We start from the raw sequence: 21,921 nt of genomic DNA, 5'->3' as shown, positions 1-21,921 counted from the left end.
TATACAAAACACACACGTAAGAAGGTATAAGGTGAACACATCTGCACTATCAATGTCAACTGAAGAAAAAATTGCCTTGTTCTGGCTCTGCTTACCGTTTGAGAAGAGCGCCCCCTGGGGGAAGCTGAGCTCGTGGCTGTGCTCTGCCTCACAGGAATACATCGCCTTGGCCTCTCTATAAACACAACACAAAAACAGGCAACGTCATACGAACGGAGATTAGAAGATTTTGAGGAGTGGGATGAATTGGTTTAAACTGATGTGTGTCATGTCTTTGCAGCACCTTCCAGCTGGTGCAGACTGTAAAGAGGAGGCATTTTCAAAAAGCAGTGCTCGGGCAGCAACCCTGAAACAATCAGAAAAACAGCAGCGCGTCATTATTTAAAGGATGCCATTAACATATAAAGCTCAAAAACAGAGTATTTCAGAAATGATGTCATCGCAACACAAATAGGCCCTGTGATCAGATGATGCGGAGTCAGAAAAATTGTCCTTTATTTTTAAAAAATCATCTATTTTAACATCATATACTATTTTCTCATTAACACGTATTATATGAGCAAGAAATTCAACTCGTCTGACCTTTTCTGACCAAAACAAATCTGTCCACTTTCTCTCAGCCATGACAGCATTTCATTGTTTAGAATGAGGTGAAAGGCAGAACGACACAATACAGGAGGTTTCCTTCCTCCGGGTGGACTTGGCTTCAGCACGGTGCTGAGTTAAACTATATAACAAGGCTGCACTTGACCCCGCGCACGACAGCCTCAGAGTCAAGGGGACAGCAGAGCCTAGGGCAGCCTGGGCGGGTGCAATACAGGGAAACGACTCGAGAGAGAGAGCGTGTGACAGGCTGCTCAGACATGACAAGTCAAACAATCTATTCGTCTCGAGAGAACGAATGCAGACTGGTGCTGGGTCACATCAACCCTTAGAGCAGGCAGAGTGTAATTAAAGCCAGCTCTCCCACCAGAACAGAAAAGACATAACTCTCTGAACACACACTCATCTGATCTTGGAGACCTCTCAATGCTCATAAACAGACGGAGGAGGAGGCTGACGACTCAGAGGGGAGAGACAGCGAAGGGGGGAGGAAGACAGGAAGAAATGTTGCTGAACCGTTGTCCTCGAGCGTTATTGACTCGTAGTTATTTTGTGGGGGCACATGAACTGCATAATGTATATACTGTATATATACACCCACAAATTTTGGTTTGCCTCGGCCGTTAATAATCATTTTGGATCTTGCTCACTTATAAATTCATCATTGTGTCTAAAAAAGTTTCTCAGAGCCAGTGTGATGCATTTAGATAGCTTGTTCACAAAGAACTTAGATCTACTATTGTATAAAACCAAACAAGCTTGAATGATTGCTAACTTTCCTCCCAGCCGGTTGATTGAACACCAGTTTAATAATAAAAGTAATGACTAAAATGCCCACAAGATAATATGCATGGATGACATCACACTGCAGGTGATATCTTCATTGGAAACAGGAGGAGTCATTTAAAGAGAGTGAAATTATTAGTTTTTAAAAACTCATTACACTGAGCCAGGTCTCTGGTAGCCGTTGCTGACTGAGGTGTCCATCCTGCGGCGGATCACTTGTTTTGGTGGAAGATCCGGGTGCTCAGCAGGATTTAAACCCTCTTTGGACTCCAGTGTTGACAAATTATGGACAGATCCAGAGCAGCTCCCGCGGCCTTGAAGGGCACACAGATAATAACTTGAGTCTCCTTGTAAGTAACACAAAAACACAAAAGTCTAATACAGCTGACACACTGAACAGAACAACCCAGAAAATGAAACACGGAAATAATATTTTAACACTGCTGTTAAAAAGCCCCTTAAATCACGGGTGCACTGTCAGTTCCTAAAAGCCATGGAGGAGTAAATCATAACAATAAAACTACAGTTTATGAATTCCATCCTGCAAGCGACATTTTCATGAGATTCCACTTCATTACCGCAAGGCAAACAAAATAAATGGACTAATTACAGGCGAGCACAAACTGGCGTTGCTTAACGATCAGCTTACCTTCAGATATATGCAGCGATTTCAGAGACGGAGCGCTGGAGCGGTTCAGCAGCACCGGCCAGAGGTCAGGGCGGCAGTGGGGGGCTTTTTTGGGTGCGGGAGACAGCCTGGGTGTTGTGCTGACTGAGGACAGACTGAGAGCGTCCTCTGACTCTCCATCTGTACGTCCCGTGTCCTCCCTGGAGCTGGACTCAGGACTGCTGACACATGCGGCGCTCCTGGGGCCGTTTGAGAGCTGTGACGGCGTCCGGCGGAGATCCAGGAGCGACTTGTCATGACTCGTCCTCTGTCCAGAACAGGCTGTTTTGGAGGAGGCGTTCTGCTCGGAGGAATGGGACGACAGAGACTCCATGCTGCCCATGGGGGTGCTGCTGGGACTGCTGCTGAAAGTGTCACCTATGCAGGGACCGGTGAAGAGGCATACAAGGCCCTCATTAAAACCTGCTTGGTAAGAAAACGCCTTACTGTGCAGGTTAAGACGAGAAAATACACCAGTTTTGGAAAAAATATTATTCATTTGGAAGCTTTATAAGCCAAATCAACAACTAATCTGAATAAATTAGTGAGGCAGTGTGTGCAGATGTCTGACCAACTTTAAAGGTTGCTGACTGACAATTGGCAGTGTGCAGATATGGTGACCTGTGGCACTGTTCGCTGCTTTGGTACTCACTTTCTGCATCTGCCAAGCACAGTGTTGGGGTGTAGATGCTGCGGGGTTTCCTGGGCCCTGTGGACAGACAGATGGCTCTGCTCCGGCGAGAGCCAGGCCGGCTCTGGGGCTGAGGCAGGGGCACGTTGGGGTCTGGAGGCTGGTGGAAGATCTGTAGGCCCAGAAAAACAGCGCAATCGATCCATCTCCATGTATGTTGGCATAGTTTTAAGTTAATAAGCAACCTTGTAAAGCTGGAAATGACATCTACACCATGAAACAAAGGAATACTAGAGAATCACAACTTGGTTACTGAACATATAACCAGCGGTAATAACCTACAAATTTGCATTTTGATCCAGAAACAGTGTCTCAGTTGAATTTAGGAGAAAATATGTTAGGATTTGCATGAATCTTGTAATATTTAATTCCAAATACAAGATATTGACCATATTCCCCATACATGTGCATATGTTTAGTGCCATCTGTCAAAGATTTCAAAATATATTGTTCATTCTCAGGGTTTTGCCCATATATCTATTATTGGAAATATGAAAAAAGCTGGCATAGTCACAGTGGTTAGTTGGGTTTTGTAATTAAAGACCTATAAAGGAAGACATTATAATAATGAAATGGTGCTGATAGATTTGCAAACGTGATGATCACCTTATTGAAGTTCTCAATTAGTATCTCCACCACAATGTTCTGGAATTTGATGTTCATCATGGCAGCCACAGTCTCCTCTTGCGACCGCATCAGGGTGGGGCCGAAGATCACACCCAGGTTTGACACCGTCATCAGGTTGTACTGGTTTTGCGCAGAAACTCTGCATGTAGACGACATGAGCATTGTGCAAATGTAATATGCTGTTCTCTGCTGATACTGTAACGTTTTACTAAGTGATACAGACAGTTGTAGAGACACCTACACATGTATACAGTGAAGACCAAACTGTCACGGCTTTATCTCGATTCAACAATTTTTATTTTGTCTCATAGGGTCACTTCTTTTTTTAAGGCTGCAGTGTAGCTGATTTAATACAGGAACACGTACGTGACAAGGTGTTTTATTAGTAACTCCAGCATTTCTTTGTTCCTCTCAGGGAGCTTGTGAACCAAAGCATGAACAGCACACACCCTGTAGTTCTGGTCATCAGACTCTGAGGAAAAGAACACGAATTAAAATAATAAGGAGGGTGAGGTGCTGAAACTAGTAATGCCAAGCTGGCAATTACTAACTTTAAGAATATTTTAGACTAATCAAATAAGCATTATAGTGGCTGTGATCAGAGTATATTCATATTCAGTTGTAATTACACAGTCAACGTGCCATGCACACACACACAAAAAAAAAAAACTTGAAACTGTTCAAGATCTGTTTTTCTATTCACATTCAATTTGAGATTCTCTATGCAGACATGTAGAAAGATGCACAGTAGCACAGATTAAACCAATTTAACTTCACAGTTTGACACGATGTCACAGTGATGTGACGCACAGAGCATGTAGCCGCCTTCTGGGATGGAGGCGGTTTAATTGGTTCAATCTTCGCTTGTTTGATTTTTCTACCGTCAAGACCTGGATCACACTTCAGATGACTGAATGTGGACGTAAACCAGTTCAAAATAAAATTTCCTTCAAAATGTTACATACAAATTCACGATATAGAATTCTAAGAGTCAAATGATCTTCTGGCAATGATAAAAAGTACTTAATGAGGAAAAGAATTTGCTACAGTAAAAAATAAATAGATTTCTATAATCACTTACTGACAGCCATGATAAAATCTTTGTGGAGCTTGAACGTCATTAGAGGCTCTGAGAGACATCTGATGGGGGAAAAGAAAAAGAACATTTGGCATTTTATTTCCTAAGTGACATGGGTATTTTGAATGCAGCCACCTTCCCTTGTGAGTCAGTGGCAGCGCTGAATGCATGACTAACACCAAAAGAGGTTTCAGAGACGCATTATGGAGGCAATGATGACTCCTGACAGTTAAGGACGCGCAGCTGGTGGGGCGAGCTGACCTGAGGTAATTCTTCAGGCCGCTGGTGATAGTTTTGTTGTCCCATGTCTCTGGATCCAGATCCATGTCCACAGGTGCCTTGGACGCTATTAGAAACACATTTCATGTTTATATCAGCGATTAAGCTTTGAACTGTCTTAGGAAAGCAAGGCAAGTTGACATGGCCTGACAGGCTGCTTAACAGAGAATTAAAAACACCGACTGTCTTCTTGTGTGAAGAGGCTAAATAGGATAATCTGAAATAAATGCAAGTACACTGAGTACATGTGTGGTGCCTCACAGAGATGGAGATCAAGCTTTAGAGAGATTTTGGTAATGCGTTCAGACATTTCCTCTTCAAATGTATGAAATGTATGCAAACAGGATTACGCCGGGTAATTGAATAAAGTAATGACAAAGCAATATGAGGCCAGATGGCGGTTACACTGTCACACCACAAGGAGGACCTCTTTCCTTAATCTGCAGGATCACATCACGTTTGCTAAAGTATTAGATTCAGCCTGAGAAAATGGTGAGAAAAACTGCTCATATACAAGAACTTTTGAAACCACAGAAAGAGAACATAGTGAATCAGGTACTTATAATTGCAGAAATGTTCCATTTTTTTCCCTATGTGGCATATGAGAAGGTCACTGATGACACTTTCATTTTCAACTACTTACAAAAGACTGTGGTCATCAGCTTCTGTACTTTGGAGTTGACTCCTCCAATCCTGTACAGCCCCATTGTATTTATGCCTATGGAGCAATGAAAAAGAAAATTCATTAAGAGGAATAAAGATGAAAGATTTTATTTTCAGTCAAGACTTCTGCCAGTGCGATGTGTTGTCGTGTCCACTAATAGATGAAACGCATTGTTGATTCTAATCACAGTCTGACCACATTCGAGTCGGATGTGGAAGCGACATGGAAGCGGAGAAATTTAAAAGCCTCACCTCTCATCTCGACCAGGTCGATGCATTTCCTTATGAAGTTAAAGCCTGCCTCATTAAGAAATGCTGCAATACAACACAAGGACAGGGTTGACATGTCAATTACCATCTAGGTTAACCACGCATAATGTAGGAAAAATCCCTTATGGCTGCGCTCAAACTAATAAGACACAAACCCTGCGCTGGCAGGCTCCGCTATGTCAGCTGAGTAGGCGTATGTCAAATAATTGTGTTAATGAACAGAGACAGCTATAGGTAATGGCGTATGTGTGTGTTGGAAACTTCCTTCTCTTAGTCTAAGCCTCAGAAAGCGGATACCATGCATTTCAATGATGAAAGGGTTATTAAAGCATAAAGAAAAAACACACTTACTCTCTTCCTTTTTGCTTAATATGGCTGGAAGGTTGTAGATCTAGAAAGAGTTTACAAAAAACATCATTAAATTAAGGAACCCTTTGCTTCCAACCTCAACACAATTATAGCATAGTTGCAAAAAAATCTGTGAGACATTATTCTCTTCTTTCTATCACTAGCAAAAGTAAATGGAGAGGTCATGGTTTGTGAAAAATAAGTATCCCGAAGCCACCAGTAGAGGGTGCCAATGACAAATTATTCAGTTTTGTTCGGGTTTGTTTGGGTCTCAAAACAATTACAAAACATCCGGGGCCAAACAGTAGTCAGCACAAAATGAATATTTCAAAAGATAATCAGGCAGAGATCCTCACCGGCTCCTTGCCATCCATGGCCTCCAGCCACAATCTTCTATTGGACTCTGACAGTGCCTGCAGTGTCATAACACCGTGCCTGGAAAGATTTAAGAGAAAAAGCTGGTCCCAGTCTGATCTCATTGCCTTGGGGCCCATAGACAGAGCATGTTTACACTGGCTCAGACCGCTATAAAAGGACTCGTGTAGCTAAAATAGCTCGTGTGCAAATGCTTGACTTCAAACTGTGCCCTCGCTTGGCTTTGTGCGCCACATTCCACTCCCAGTTAAAAGTGACATGTGCTTAATATTCAAGTGAAGTAAAGTAATTTTTTGCACCCAACATGCATGTACTTTAATCTGCTATCACTCTGCCCTTGTGCTACGTAGCTGAAAGTGACCTAAAAATCATCTGCAGCGAGTACTGAAACAATAAAACAACAATATCTTATGATACTGGCAAATGAAGAACTTCACCCCACCCAAAAGCGATAGTTAGTACAGCATGGAGCCATGTCACCTTGCATGTGTTATAATTAACGGGTCATTTCAACCAAATTACAAACCCCCCAGATTTCTATCCCTAGCGATATTTTGTGATGCCGACAGTTCTCGATGTATTTGACCAGTTTTTGAGCTGTCTAAGATCAATACCTCCAACCAGTCACATAGAATGTGGAAGAAAATATATACAGTTGTGATGCTCACAGCACTGGAAACACTGGAAGATTCAATAACAACATCTCTTTCCAGAAAAACTGACTCTGCTTCTCTAATCGATATCACAACCTGGTTTACGTTTTCATTGCAGGTATTTGTTGCTAAGTTGCTATGAAAACAATTGACAGTGAGGTCTGGGTAATATCCAAAGCACCAGGGACACTCTTTATAGAAATATTGCTGCTACACTTTAATAACATTCTTTCATTGCTTTGCGCACCGCAAATGAAAGTCTATTTATTGGGGTTGCACTGGAGGTCTCAGGGGGAGATCTCTCAAAATCTGGGCAAGTAAAATTCAATTATTTGCATGAATACCCCTTTAGTAATTTGGGTGAACCAACCCTTTAACAACGATGAGGTTCGGAGATGGTTGGCCTGATTATAGCTGGGCTATAGGTGCAACAGCATGTTTATTATAATGAGGATGAATGGATGAGCTTGAAGCTGACTGGCGCTTGGCCCACATTGTCCTTGTGGCTGGAACACGCACCTTGGGGCATCACACTTTTTGATAAATGAGTTGTCCTGCAAATAAACTGCAGTTATCGTCTGCGCCGGCAACACTTACCAAGGGTGAGCAGTGCTGCCGCAGTGCAACATTAACACACAGTGATGAGCTAACTCTGCGTTGAAGAGGTGCACATCGTAATAATGAGTTCATATCAAGCTTTCATGATGCTTGGCCAATGCAACTACAATGAATCAGCTGGCAGCTACTTAAAGGTGTCTAGATCTTTGGTCGGTCCCTGATCTTTTCCCCCAGTAATATTCAAATCAATTACGGATGTTCCCACAAAGCTTTAAAAAACACTTCTCAAGACACAAAAATGATCAACTGAAGTTCAATTACATAAATCAGTGTGTTACTTAAGTGAGTGCAGATAAGTAGAAAGAATTCAAGAATGTATCCTGCAGCCCATATTGGCCAAGTGGTGTCTGATTTTGTGAAAGTAAAGTAAGAAGGTGACAGCGTTTCATTAGGTCTGGATTTCAGACTGAGTGCATAATACGATTAGCAGCACACATGCAGCACATGCAACTGCTCTGAAAAGGGCAGCACTGGTCAGTTCACATACCGGACTTTACAGAAAAACTGAAGTGGTCTGAAAAGTGTTCCACGATAGATGTCATTTCTACATTGACATGAACACAGAGAAAAGACGGAATGGGTTCAAAAATAGGATACATACTGACATTCCACACATACAGCAAACAAGGCCTTGAGAGGGAGAGGGCTGGAGGAACATGCAGGACACAAACAGAGCTGAGGACATCTAATGATGGCAAACTGGGTCTTTGAAGATGTTAATCAAACCTGAACAGCTCTTGCATGTTCAAATGTTGTGTACTTTGTGGGCTAATCTGAGGCTAATTTCCAGTAACAGCTGGGTTCAACAGGACACAAAATGCACGAGAACAAAACATCCAGCATGCAGTTTATCAGTCGTAAAATAACTCAGTTGTTATTTGTCACTGCAAAAAAAAATTACTTCCATATGTGAATAACAACATGGCAACAATTACTATCCACAAACCCGTATGTTATGTAGCATAAAGTGCAACATACTAAGACAGCATACTGACTTGCTGATATTGAATTAGGTGATGTGCAATGTGTTTTCTTCAAACATACTGACTTAGAAGTGGGGGTTATTGTATTAAATATCACATTCTGTGCACTTTTCCAGTCCATTAAAGTCAGACATTATAGGGAATATGCATCACAGACCTCTCCACCACTTCAATATCAAAGCAGAAACGCTTGTCGATGGAGTCCGTTTTCCTCCGAATGCAGGACTTGAGCTTGAACATCTCAGGCTGATTCAGGACGAGGCCATTCTGAAAATAAAAACAATAATTATTACCAAGTATAAGCTAAACAAATGAATACAAACAGAAGTATGAATCGATTTGTTAAGGTTTAAACTCTAATTGTGCCTATGTAAATGGAAATACAAGTCTAAAAGTCTGGAAACATCCAATTAGTGAAAACTAAAACTTACAGGATGAGTTTCTTGATCTAACAGACAAAGTGTGAAATAAATATCTGTCATAATTTGAAGTTATTCTGACAGTTATTCTTAAGTGTAAATTCTTACAACTAAAGTAAATCTGTTCAGTGAAACAAAAAACTCAGACTCTGTTAAGGGTTACTTTCATTTCTCCCCTTTCTTGTTATTTGTGGAATTTGATATCTCTGAAGATTAGTGTTCTTTGAGTTAACAAGTCCTTTGTTTTCTGTGCCCATTTTTCAGTTCTGCGACTTTGAATTTTTCCCTTTTAGTCCCTGTGAGGTGAAACATTCTGATAGGCCTCAAGCAGCCTCTTTGTTTCACCCACACAGAGTACACTTGCTCAGTCTTCTCTCACTTTGAATGTGCAACTAAGCAAAAGACACCGAAAACAAACTAAACTACCTGTTTTCCAGATGATTTAGTTTCAGTGTTGCTCATGGAGAAGGTCTTGCTGCCTTTGTCATACGTGCAGTAGTGACGTATCCAAGTGCATCCGAGAGGACCTAGGAGGGAAACATGAGGAAGAAAAATAGCTGAGCCAAAAATGTATCTTTTTTCCTCTGAATTACAGGCTTCTGGAAAGACTTCTGAAAATCAATTTGCAATTTAAGCGCGATAAATCAAAAGTTGTTTATTGCAGCTGATAAAAATCTACCATTTTTGGTTCTTCCTCCCCCAACCCTGCCCCTCCACCCCCATACAATCCCTGTTTGAGAGCACATCAAAGTGAATCTGTAAACAGGATGAATTATGAGCTCTGTGCAAGAGGATCTTTTTTGCAGAGGCATGAGAGAGAACTCAAGACATGTTTATGGTGATGAATGTAAAACCATGCACTTATAAGTAGAGGATTGGGGGGGCGAGGTGGGGAGAAAAAGCCCCGAAGGCTTAGAGTCCAGTGAGGAAGACTCACGTTTTTCCTGGACGTACAGGAAGCCCTCCATCGTCCACTGGCCGGGGGGTTTATAATCCTGATCTGCAGACCTTATCCTCTTCATCAGCTTCTCCACTTCCTGCTTGGTGCTCACAAAGTTGTTCCGTGTCTATGTGGAAAAAAGCAGGATTATGTTATCAAGCCTCGAACAAATGAACTCCATTATACTGGCATTTTGTTGTGATTTCTCATTGAAAAAAATGACCTTATTTGCCTCCGACAACAAATAAAAGAAAAATGTCCAACAATTGACAAATGTTTCGTATTTGTGCAGCTGCATGAGAACACCTGAGGAAAAGAATAACGGACATTTGCGAGCCGTTGGGAAATACAGACACTAATCTATTTCCAAAACATTACATTTTTATTACTGTATCAGAAGAAAAAACTTATTTGAGGGGATCTAAAATTAGAGCAAAGGCTCCGTTGTTAATCCTCTTTTTGTGGAGTCATAAGGGTCACCATGGGGCTGTTTCATAGAGTGCTGAGACAGCCTCACCTTCTCCGGTACCTATTAGAGCTCACTGCATCCAACGACATGGAGAAAGGGTTACCGAGTGAAAATTGTCAGGGCAGTGGCACTGACATTTTGGGTCAGAGAGAAATTTGAACCCTCAGGCTGGAATTGGTGAGGTCATAGAGATGGACGTCGGGGGCAGAGCAACAGCTGCAGGTTTACTCCCGACTCCAAGTCTGTTTTGACACAGTACCATTAAATGGCCCGCAGTAACTGCCTGCAATGCAACGCTGAAAATATCGATCCTCTGTGCAGTGAAGAATTCCATTTAATCACGCAGCTATCCATTTGTGAAAACTCTGCTTGTTATATCAGGGTATGATAAGCTGCAGAATTTGATTACGTGGCTGGTTGCCTTTGTATACAACCCCTGAGGTGTTGAGACTTACGTTCTGTAGGTTGAACTGGAGCTGCTGTTTGTACGGCTCAAATTCATGAGCCAGCTCATATCCTTCATGGTAGAATGTAAACAAACCCTGAAGAAAGGCCAGGAGCTGGAGAGGGACAGTATGCAAAGTGATTTATTGAGTTATTAAAGATTATGGAGCTTGACTACCAATTCACAAGATGGAGCACATTTTGAAAGGTATATTGTGGAAAAAAAAACACACCATTAATTATGAGCACAAGAAACAATAATCACTATCATAGTCACACTAATTATAATTTTGTATCTATAAAACATCAGGATTTTCTCAGCCATGCATTAAATTATTACACTGTCATCTAAAAGTAACACTGTTCAGTTTAATTCTGTGCTATCACTCATTTTGTCAAAGTAACTGTCAACCCACATTTGAAGGAAAACTCTAATTATGATGTTCATATCGCACTGTCAGTTACAACAAATTAAGTTATCGTTAATTAGCGTATTAGTTGAAATGAAACACTTTCACAATGATGCACTGAACACTGCATATAAGAGATAACGAGAGACACACACAAAAAGGAAAAGTTTCAGAAAACTGTGGCTCTTTATGGCTGACAGATATTGATCTTATTTTCTGTATAACACACAAACATCCTTGACCATTGAAGAGAAAAAGCACCAGGAGTATTGTTGGGAGGAAAAACTGATCCCATCTCTAGCATGGAAGATCCCGCAAACATAGAGCTGCTCTCAGTCAAATCCTCAGACACAACCACTGATTTGATTTCTGGGATGAGGCTTGGTATATCAAATGTTCAAGGATGAACCATCTTATCTGTGCCCAGATTCATCACAGGCAAGGTTGAGCCTTGTCATTTTTTCCCCAGCAATACCTGGAGCCTGGAGATTTACATTTCTGGCCTGGGTTGTGGGTAACTTGCCAGTAGATGTAAACAAACGAGAGTGGGGCTTTTAAAACAGAGTCTTTGCTCCCATGTCACGTTCGCAGACTTTTTAACACCTACAGAATTTATTGCTTCCCGACAACCTCTGCACTAAACATGTTAGAATTGACTTTACATATCTGTAATGCGGCCGCTTATATGAAGCCTTTGATTTGCACTTGCACTTTGTCTTGTTGTGTTTGACAACAAATACTTCATCTAATTTTATCCACCGGCTAAATGGATCGACTATATTACAGAGAATTTGTGATGAAGATGACAAATGTGTGGAATATTCAAGTGCAGACATATAGTGTTTGTACCTTGGAGAGATGTATAATTGCGGCTGCCTTCACTCAAGGGAGGCACAACAGACATTTAAAAAGCCACTTCCAGTAGCCGTAAGTACAAAGATCTGATGTTGTTTTGACTATGTGCCACTAAAACTAATCTTTTATCTAAATATACAGCGGAAAAAAGCCACAGCTATTACTGCAACTTCAATATGCATTCAGCACTAACTGAGGATACAGAAATATGCAAAACTGATACGTCTCTTACCGGCTCTACAAACTCAAATTTCTTCTTTTCTTGCACTTCTTGTATTTTGAAAACGTACTCAAGAGATGCATCATAGAAGAGTTGTCTCTCCTTATCAATCTGTGTGTCGGCCTGAGAATGAACAAACAAAGCAGGTTTAGAGTCGTAACAAAGACCGAGGTCAGACCTGTGTAGACAGAGAGTTAATGCTTACATCTCCACATGGCAACAGTGTGTGCTTAAGGAGCAGAGAATAGCGCACAAACAATAGCTTTATTTTCCGAGGGACGCTCAGCTGACCATAAAACCACATTATTCAAAGACATGTTGGGGATGAGGAAATTTGTTCTGGTCTTACCTCCTGCAGATATGCCTCTTTCTTTTGGATGACAAGCTGAGGTGTCTCTCTAGCGTGGAGTAATATTTCTCTGTTTCCTTATCGAACTTCTTCTTCCCCTCCTAAAAAAAGGCCCAAAAGAAATACAAAGGGGCTTAAACATTACCAGAAATAGGTTACCCATTCTTGATCTTGGGGTATGTGATTGCATTGCCACTAGGTGGAGGTCTAACTACATTTTCACATGCCATTTGCCCCATGTCATTTAAAATTCCTGTCAATACGTTATTACAGGTCCTAAAAGCGGCATATGACATGTGTAATGATGAGCAGACAATGTCGGCATGGCTGTGCATTATCAGCGGGGCTTCTGAGAAATATGCGCTGTAATTCTCACGCTGCCCCAGCTGGGGACATAAGTTCACAGCAAAATACATAACACTGTAAATCACCAATAGCATAATGCATTTGGCACCGTCACAGACAGGACCGGCTGGATGCCGTTTGCATTTTCTCCCCTCCTTGTTATGCGCCGCTATCCACCTGGAAAGACAAGTCAAGCTCAATAGCCACGAGTCCCAGGAGTCGAGACACAGTGTTCCAGAAGACGTTGAGGAAGGGACAGGAAATGGGCTTTTCATGCCAGATGCCCATCTATACAGCATATGGACTAAGAGATTGGACATTTCACACCAAAAAACGATCCAATTTGCAGGCCTTAATCAAACTCTGTCCAAGCAGAGAGAACCTGTCTGCATCAGGGCATTCAAGTGTCTCATCTGCAAGTCTGACCTCCAAACCAAGCTGTGCCTACTTAATGCCCATCTCGCTACGCAAACATTCATAAAGGAGCTAGAGGACAGACAGAATAAGGGGTGGGGGGTGGGGAAAGTGTGAGGAAATGGCCACTGTAACCAGATCCTGCTTGTTTGTTTTCATTCCCATGGCCCTGAAATTTAGCAAGTCTAATCTATGAGCTACTGATATGACCTAGAACGGCGTTCTGCTTCAGCAGCCCCCAGAGCAGTTAAACAGAATGGAGGAATTCACCAGCAGACACGGTAACGCTCCTACATAACCATCACAAGTACAGCAGAGAAATCAATAGATAATTTCATGTAGTAGCATCTTATTTCCATCTTTCTTGTCATGTCTGGCCCAGAAATGATCTTTTCTGGAATGGGGGTGAGAAAAAAAAATCAATTGTGCCTATGCCCTCTTTTCTGAAACAAAGAAACAAATAAACAGGTGGATAGAAAAATAAACAAATGATTAAGAAATGATATCATACTGACAGGAAATAAATTTCCCTTTAGGATTGTTTTATTAGAGAACAAAAGGGAGCTCACTATCTGCTCCACCATTGTCAGTGCTGTTGACATGACATTATTTTGTGAGCATGCATACAGCTGAAGCCCTGGGGAAAACACACACACAGCCCAGAAACACACACACACACTCATGGAGGATCACATTAAATTAAGAGCTTTAGGTTTAGCTGAGCCTCACAGTCACAGCAGGAATCTCCCGGCACTGCTGACCAGTGTGAGCTTGCCAGAAAACTCCTCACTAAAAAAAAGAAAGAAAGAAAGAAAAAAACAAACTCCTCTGTACGCCTGGACTAACTCTTTCACACTTGCAAAGAGCAGGCAGTGACTCAGAGCTGCAGTGAATCTGTGAGGCAGAGCCAACCTGATTAAGTCACCCAAAGTGCACTGCTTTGTTTTGATCCAAGCAGGACGTGTATAAACTGGTGCCGTGGTAATGATACCCTAGCAGTACACCAGGTGTTTGTTGGCCGGTCCATGTGTTCGGTGCATCCCCCCCCAACTTCCAACCCCCCCGGATATGTTTCTGCAATCAGAGCGGAATATGAGCGATTTAAATTGCAAAGACTCTCATCGGGAAGGTGGTAAAAAGCGAAGGGCTTTGAAGCCCGACACGTGGGGGACAGAAGACATCGGTGTGGATAGATCTACCCCAAAGCACACATGAGGTGGGAGTTTCTGACACAAACTGACACCAGCGCCGGAGAGCAATCAGCTATCTGGGGATGAATAAAGTCAAAGTACTTCCCAACAGTCTGTCGTGCACAAAACACACATGAACCTATCACTTGGGAGATTTCCTCATCTGATTGCTTTGTTGGCGCTCATGAATAAATCAGACGCAGGAAGAGAATATTCTGATGCAGATTGCTCTGTAGTGGAATTTCTAACTGGTGTAGTCTCATGTTGCCGTTAAGAGCGCTTTGATGCCAGCTGTACTATGAGCAACTTTGCTAATTGCTAATATAATGTTGCAGGGAGGGAAATGATGAGATCAACAGCAGGCGGCCTATCTTCTGGTCATCAGGTGCTCTGTTCTTGCTTCGGAAAAGATGCTGAGAACAGACATGAAGACCACGGGAGGAATATTTGGACGCTAGCTGTACATTGCCGTTTTTGACACTGGCCCTAACAAGCCTCAGGGCCATCATTTCTGAGCCTCTCATCACCATGGTAACAGATGTAAGTGGCAAGGGAGGTCGGATGTGTCTGTCTGTGTCTGTGTGTGTGTGTGTGTGTGTGTGTGTGTGTGTGTGTGTGTGTGTGTGTGTGTGTGTGTGTGTGTGTGTGTGTGTGTGTGTGTGTGTATAGAGCGAACAACCCCAGATATCACACAATATTCCACCACACTTCCTCATTTCTGTCCAACACCCTGGAATAACACAAACATCCACGGCGAGACGTCACGCGTAGCATGTTTCACCGACGCATTTATCTTAAACGGATTCTCTGAGCAGTGACATGAAAGGGATAACTCCGCAACCTATCTCTATGAGCTCATTAGAGACAGCTAATTGGAGCACGGGTCCAGAATGGCGATTAAATAGCAATAGCTAGGTTATTTTGATGCTCCACCACACACGAGCTGGTCTTGGCTCCACAGGGGAGACGGTGAGAACACAAGGCTTCAGATTGAGTTCAGTTACTTTGCTGCAAAGCCAAAAAAAATGTCTCCCTCCTTACCTGGAATCCCACTTCCTGAGGAGACATCACAGAAAGAAAGAAGATGGCCAATTAACAGGAAATAATTACAAACATCTGCTTGTGAGGAGTTCAAAAACAAATACCCAGACCTCTAAATAGACCATGATTAGTATGTGAGGTGTACCGCGAAGCTTTAGTCTAAAAAAAAAAAATTATCAGTGCTTTTGCTTTGTGTGACATGTAATAAATCTAGAGTAATAAAATGAAAGTACAAAATATATTATGTGTGTTGCTGGTAAACACAGATATTTCCTTTGTATCTGATTTCAGAAGGACTATTAGAGTGAGTAACGCTGCCAGGAGTTTAAAAAAAACAACTTAAAAAAAACTGGTATCTTCATAAAATCCATCTTCAAAAACATCTTTATTATGCGTTGAGAATGTCTCCTAACAAGCTCTTGGATTTCGGTCTATAGTGTACCCTATAGGGATCCTTTAGACATCTCTCTGTCAAGATCAAGCAAAACCTCTCTCACCATGCAACCCAGAGATAAAAAGGTCGGAAAAAAACAGCTTGAATCATCTGGAAGTTTAGAACTACTTGTTAAGATGACACATTTGATGACTATTTGTTTTGAACTGTGTCATAGGTCAGCACTGCTCATGACTAAGTCCATGGCTAAAGAAATCTCTCAGACCACCGTGGTTGTGTTGGAGGTAATTCATTCATTCATTCATTCATTCAGATTTTATATCAAGTGTCAGTTCAGAGTTTGTTTAGTTCAGCATTTCATCTCACTGTCCATTTCAATAACTGCAGCATCCAGCTTTAAAGGTTAAAGATTACATCACTGAGTGACCTTAAATAGTCGGTCACTTGTGAGTTTATTTATAAAGACAGTTTTCGCAGCAGTTCAGCTTTATTAAACCCAAAGGCATTGAGGGCTATCCAAAAATGTTCACTACCGAGAGGGACTGACAGGAAACGCAGGCACCAAACCGTCTTGTGTTCAGTGTCACTTTCAGCTCCAGAGAGGAGAGAATATATTCGAAAGAAATATAATAAGACCACAAGCCGTCGTGTCAGTTCATCCTTCAAAATGATTCCGTGAAGTCATTGTGCGGAAGATAATGTGGGTTAGATAAAGGATAAAAAAGGAAACCCTTCAATTCTCAGGTTAAGAAGTTCCATGAATACAGAAATAACATAATAGTGAGATTAGTTATCCATAAGAACCAATCATCAGTTTCAGAGGTTATGTGAATATATGATGACAACTTAAACAGTAGATAATGCGTAATGTGACAACTTCCTTGTTTGCTTTTCATCTTATTGTTTATTAATTACTTTTAAAATAATACATACCAAAAATAACACATAATACTCTTGACTTACTGTTCTTTCAGTCCCTTCGCTTCTAATATAATTCTGGATGTCGTCACTGTTTGTAATGCAAGGTAATTTAATATAGATTGCTTTTGCCAAATGACAAGAAGCTGATATATTTACAGTGGCTGGCTGCTGCCTTCAAACAGGTAAAGACCGACCTCTCAAGGTCTACTTTGACTGCCTCGTGAAATTCTGATGATCAGGGGGAAAAGTAATTACTTTTTGAAAGATTGTTTTAATGGTGTTTCTGGTTTATTGGGTAGGGCACAGTGGAAAGTGATGGGACAGATATGAGAATAACGAAAAGAAATGTGTTCAATCTGCATCACATTATTTACACATTTTGTTGGTTTTGCACCACAAACTTTGAGTCTGATTGCATTTTTCTTGACTTATTGCAGTGCGTGGTTTTTGATGAATCCTTAATATATTAGCTGACAATCCATAGAGTTTATTATGCAATGTGTATATGTGTGTGTGTGTGTCCATTTCCAGAACATCACTTCCATCTTTGGATGGACTGTATTTAAACAGCTGGGACAACTGTGATCACAGCTAATAATCCATAAACACACCGCAACAAAAAAATTAACTCACCATGCATAAGATTTAAGTTTTCTTGGTCTGACAGCATTTGGTGGCATTTTCAGAACAGAATCTGTTTCCATTAAAGTCTCCCTTCACCCCCAAAATCTATTTGGGTCAATCTTACTGCTCTTTAGTGGTCGAGCTACACTGTACCGAATGATGCATGTTCAGAGCCGACACCAGAAGAATGTTATTAAATTCTTCTTTCCACAGTGGAAAGCTTGCATATGCTTCCTTAAAACCTCAGTTTAAGGTTTGTGCCTACGGGCAGGATTTGTAATATCACAATTAGTCTGGAAACCAATCCTGCTGCAATTGGCAACTTACTTACTTTTGTGTACTTGTGATATGGAAACTGAAAGCCTGCATCCCACATACATTGACAACGTTCTTCCAGTGATGTAGGTGACATCTTGTGTCAAGTGGTTATATATTTGAAATGGAAAACATTCATAGATCATGGTTTTTTCATTGAGGGACTAGTTAGTGATGTCTGTTTTAAACATTTCTTAGGAGAATATAACTTTTTAATGGAAAAACAGTGTCAGACACAAATTGTTGCTCAAAGCTGAGTATTTTGAGTCTAAATGGGATCTTAATCACGCAAAAGAATTTCATAAAACAATAACACAATAAGACTATGATATCACAATTCAGTTCCCTTGAAAATAAAAATGATTCCCCATCCTTGATTGCAAGTATTTGTATGGATACACGGACGGGCTTTCGGTACTTAACCAAGGTCTACTGGCTGATCATAACATCCCAAGGTTAATGAAAGTATAAAAATAAACTGCTCATATCTGTATGATTGAAGATGTTTTAGCGAAGGCCACAGCTGGCAAGCGTATCCCCGAACCATTTTAATTGATCCCTTTACTCCACAGCGTCTTGTCAAGTATATTTTGGGATTTCATAGCATGGATGAAAATGTCATGTCTGCCTTTGGAGACCATAACTAGTCGAGCAGCATTTGATGTCTGAACTCCCTTTGTGTGACAGTGCAAATTATCGTTGGCCATCTGACTCCCATCTGGGTCTGTTTGCACTAATTCTTCACACTCAGCCAGTGTGGGACCCCTACGGTGCCCCTAATGTTCAAGAAGACCCTAGTAGGGAATATAATGGTGTCAAAATTTCAAACGGGAAGAATGCCACCCACCAGTTAGACACCCCCTGGTGTTTTCTTGAGAAAGTGTCCCTGGGGTCTGTTTAAATTTCAAGACAACCAACAAACACACATGTACAGACACAAATACCGTCGATGAAGCTTCAGGCAGTTTACCTCTAATGGTTTTCAGATTAAAGAAAAAAAAAACACGCATGTAACAGCAGGTCTGAGATATCAGTGTGATAGAGGATCGGTTCGTAAATTAGCGGATGAACACTAACCACGACGGACAGCTGGCTGTGTTGACACAGTGACAGAAACCAGCACAGGTTTTCATTCCTTATTTCACTTCTGAAAGCACCCATCTTTTCCTGGGAAGTCATCAAGTTTCAGCTCGCAGAAAAACATATCTGAAACTGAAAAAAACTGGAAGTGTAACAATGTCAGGTCTACATGCCAGGTTGGCAGCCGGCACATATGGTGTTCCAGTGAAAACACATGATTGTTTGGGTTCTCGGAGGCTTTCTCGATGAGTATTTGCTGTAAACTGTGCAAAGTTTTGGGGGGCTTTATTCCAAAACATTTGGTTCAGCCTTGTGTGAAGCAGACTGTGCCTAATATGTCCTATAGTGCTGCAGTCAATCTGCTGCTGCGTCATCATGGCCGCGGAAGTGTTATGCTTGTTCCTAGGAAGCCGATACACTGGTACGTAACCTCAGCGGGATTACTCGCAGCATTCCCATATAAGGCAAGAGCTCCCCGTTTATTCATCTGATGTTCTCAGACATGAAGCGCAGTAACTGGAAGGGTCAGACAGCCTGCAGATCTCTCCAGATTCTGGGAACAGTGGAAAGTTGCTCAGCCACTCGTGATGTCTGCCTTTTATCTCTCTCTAGTTGGGCTAATGTTTTGCGGGGGATAGGCCGTAGGAGGAGAGAGCCATTAGGAGGAAGTGGTCGGAGGGAATAAGTGGTAGTGGGAGTGACGGGGGCTGTGGCTTTTAAGAAACTGTTTTATAAACATAGACAGTCAGTGCAATAACACGGTGCACTGTGATGGGTTGGAGTAAGAGAAGGAAATGCCTGCAAAATGTGCCATTTCATTACAGTAGATAGATGTGAGGGCTGAGCATGAAGCAGCAACTGTTATTTGGACAGGCCGCGAAAAGAAAGAGTGACTGATGTTCATACCTCGGCGCTAGGAGGAGGAATAGTTGCTTTGGAAATTGCAGGTTGACTCAAATAGACAACAATGAAACACAGTCAGGAGACTATTCTTGCACACCAGCAGCTGAAAAGCCATGTAAAATAATTTAAAACGGGAGAGAATCTGACTTTGAGGCGAGGATGTCACAGGGGTCAGGGCTTTGGAAAGATGTGCAAATGACGCACAGCCCGGTGCAGAGTTAGCAGAGGACTCACAGACTCTGTGGGAGATCTGTGCAAAGGCTTCAGTTCTACCAGCGTGTTCATGTGTGATCTCACCGAGGGAATGACCACAAACAAGCTGCTGCACTTTCATTTTATGCCTTTGCGTTGGCCAGGAATGAAAGTATGGCTTGTAGCAACAAACCCACACTGTTCTTTGCAGTCAACTCCAGTCTCAACAGCATGTCCACTGTAAAAACTAGGATGCCTTCAAGCCACAATCTGCAGAACCCCTGCTGATATCAATCCTTTATATCCAATAAGTTAGGCAGAACTGAATTACATGTAACAGGATCACAGTAATCTGATTACAAAAATGGTGAAGGCAATATCTAAGATACTGTAACTTTGCAGTAATCGGATTCTAGATGCATTTAAAAAAAAAAGTCCTTGCTGCTTGATCCAGCAGAACTGTCTTAGAAGGAAGAACTACTCAGATTGTAAATGTCCACGTTTGCAATTTGCTCAGAAAATGCGTGAACTGAAGTATAGTAATCTATAGAATATAGTTTGCTGTGTTTGTAATTAACCCAACACCGATTGGCGAATGATGTGAAGATAGATAATTGTTCAGTTAAACAGGGAACCTTTAACTAAACACCAACCTTAAAGAACTAGAAAGTACTAATATCTTTTAATAGCACAATCAAAAACTCACGTCTTTGTTTATACCCCCTACTGCTCTGATTAATTAGGAGCAGGCCATTTCTCTCGGCGGTGTCACGTTTTGCTTTTAATTAATGATTTACATACTGTAGGGGAGATGAAGGGGGTGAGGAGAAAAGACAACAGTGTCACATCACATGAAATATCCTCCGCAGTTCAGCTGCTAATTGCACATGTAGGTGGTCTCTTACCTTCGCAGCGCCGATTTGCTCCTTCCGAAATTTTTCCAAGGGAGTAATCAAAACATCGTCCGCATTCTGAATCTGAAACAAACATGAAAGAAAACAGAGACAGACAGATGTCAGCCGGCGGGAGGTGTGACCCGACTCGTTGTAACCTTCTGAACGGTTCAAAGTGACTGTTAGAAGGCATAATATCACAAAAACCTCATCTAGAAGTCATTCAGTTTTACTACAATGCAATTGCACTATAAATGTGTCACACAGGAAATTATGAGTGAGAATCACCCAGCTCAAGTAAAGTACAGATGCACTGAGTCCAAATACATGTGGATGATAGAGCAATCACATTCATTAATATCTCTTAAACCACTGACAATGAACAATGTGCTACTGTGAAGGACCAAAATGAGTACAGCAGAGATATGAGATAGAGCACTCGACAATGGCCCTGCTAGGCAGAAGAAAATGGAGCCTTTTTATGTGAGCTGTGAAGCACCAGCATTGTCAAACCTCGCTGAAATATGACACAGCAGAGCAGATGAGGGAGCTTTACAAGTGCAGCCTGCAATGCATTTTAATTTTTGAGGTATGTGTCTACATATTGGTGACCTCTCCCGTGTCATGACCGGAGTAAAAGGTCTCTCCAGGAGGCTTTCCCCTTTTTATTCCAGACAGGAACTGATAAGGTGAGATATATTGTGACAATTACAGTCTACGCTCAATCCTTGCGGATGAGCAGTTCAGAAAGGTGCCATTAAGGCACTAGTGAATTTCCTGCAGATGGGCTTTTGCTCACCGAGATCAGATGACATCAGATTGGTGGAGCCGCTCTATGGGAGGCGCTGTCACAAATGACATG

General features: G+C 41.7%; 1 protein-coding gene across 1 annotated transcript in view; it reads right to left on the bottom strand.

The window, feature by feature from the left end:
* The window catches only part of LOC110947757 (rho GTPase-activating protein 42), a 65,286-nt gene that overhangs the window by 2,021 nt on the left and 41,344 nt on the right, over positions 1–21,921 (bottom strand). Inside the window, 21 exon segments of the mRNA XM_022189063.2 lie at positions 96–175; positions 284–346; positions 1,547–1,703; positions 2,039–2,434; positions 2,709–2,859; positions 3,354–3,513; positions 3,741–3,846; positions 4,456–4,514; positions 4,714–4,798; positions 5,375–5,449; positions 5,647–5,709; positions 6,016–6,055; positions 6,369–6,447; positions 8,799–8,908; positions 9,487–9,587; positions 9,998–10,127; positions 10,925–11,029; positions 12,411–12,521; positions 12,748–12,776; positions 12,779–12,848; positions 21,072–21,143. Of these exon segments, the coding sequence (XP_022044755.2) occupies positions 96–175; positions 284–346; positions 1,547–1,703; positions 2,039–2,434; positions 2,709–2,859; positions 3,354–3,513; positions 3,741–3,846; positions 4,456–4,514; positions 4,714–4,798; positions 5,375–5,449; positions 5,647–5,709; positions 6,016–6,055; positions 6,369–6,447; positions 8,799–8,908; positions 9,487–9,587; positions 9,998–10,127; positions 10,925–11,029; positions 12,411–12,521; positions 12,748–12,776; positions 12,779–12,848; positions 21,072–21,143 (2,242 nt within the window).

Source organism: Acanthochromis polyacanthus, chromosome 13 (genome assembly GCF_021347895.1).
Source record: "Acanthochromis polyacanthus isolate Apoly-LR-REF ecotype Palm Island chromosome 13, KAUST_Apoly_ChrSc, whole genome shotgun sequence".
Taxonomy (NCBI): Eukaryota; Metazoa; Chordata; class Actinopteri; family Pomacentridae; genus Acanthochromis; species Acanthochromis polyacanthus.
Note: the sequence above shows the minus strand (reverse complement) of the source record. Positions and strands in the feature narration are given on the sequence as shown.